We start from the raw sequence: 1128 nt of genomic DNA, 5'->3' as shown, positions 1-1128 counted from the left end.
CCGTATCTCGGTGCTGTCACATTTTTTTTTTAGATTCTCGAGATCTTCTGAGGAGATTCCCGAAGCCGAAGGAGATTTTATACAACGCCATCACCAAAGCTCTGCGCAGCTCCGATATTAAAGACAAACTGACCTACATCACCGCCAGCTCCAACCCGGATCATGTAAGGGGGTCACCGGGGGAAGGGGGGGGCTGTGCTACCCGGCTTTTGTTCTGGGTGAAGTAGTGAGGGGTTGGAACCCCTGTCAGGTTTCTGTTGGTTTCCAATGGAGCTGGAACACTTTTCAGGGTTTTATTGCTTCTCGGGGCTTTGCTGGAGGGATTTACCTTCATTTCCTGTCCCTGGGACAACAAATTTACCTGACAGAATATGGGGGGGAGGGGGAGAGACCTTATCAGTGACAGAAATTAAACTCGGGTGACGGGTTCCAGGCTGATTGTGATTTCCCTCACTTCCTGTCTGGTAAAATGATGTCACCAGGACAGGAAGTGAGGACAAATCTCTCCACCAGAGGCAGAGATCCATATTATCCAGAACTGATGAGAAGGTGGGGGGGGGGTTTATTGGGACGGACCCCTTACCCCGCTCATTGTACCTTGTGTCCTCTCCATCCTAGAAAGTCATCCTGAGAATTAAATGGCCGAAATTAATTGAAGTGGAAGGCTGCGGTGGGAGAAAAGTCGATGCCGAACGCCATGCAGCCGCCCAAGCGTGCCAAATATTTCAGGTAAGGTGAATCTTCTCCTCCATCAATATCAACTCAGAAATGGAAAATTGTCAGTACAGAGCCCGGAGACTTCAACATCCTGCATGCTGCATGTGAGAGCATTGCTTGAGGACAACTCCGGGGTTTACTTTAGCATTACTGGTGGGATCTGTTCTGTATTTTACTCTTCCATGAGATGTCCTTCACCTCTGTATAGAGGGCAGCATGAGGCCAGACTTTATCTGTAATACAAGCAGCGCCCCCTGCTGGTGCCAAAAGGATACATTCATCCAATGTAGCTGGGACCCCTAAAGATTTAACATGTATATAGCTCTGACATATACTGCAATGCTGTACAGAGATCACTGAGCCACTCCCATCAGTCTCTGTATAGAGGAGCTGACACTCTAATGTCCCCCC

The 1128-nt window shown here is 48.8% G+C and overlaps 1 protein-coding gene across 1 annotated transcript in view; it reads left to right on the top strand.

The window, feature by feature from the left end:
- Positions 1-1128, top strand: part of DHX30 (DExH-box helicase 30) — a 13238-nt gene that overhangs the window by 1236 nt on the left and 10874 nt on the right. Inside the window, exons 2-3 of the mRNA XM_072413434.1 lie at positions 34-164; positions 619-729. Of these exons, the coding sequence (XP_072269535.1) occupies positions 34-164; positions 619-729 (242 nt within the window). The remainder of the gene's footprint in view (positions 1-33; positions 165-618; positions 730-1128) is intronic.

The sequence above is a fragment of the Pyxicephalus adspersus genome, chromosome 5 (assembly GCF_032062135.1).
Source record: "Pyxicephalus adspersus chromosome 5, UCB_Pads_2.0, whole genome shotgun sequence".
NCBI lineage: Eukaryota > Metazoa > Chordata > Amphibia > Anura > Pyxicephalidae > Pyxicephalus > Pyxicephalus adspersus.
This window is presented reverse-complemented; position numbering and strand designations above follow the sequence as displayed.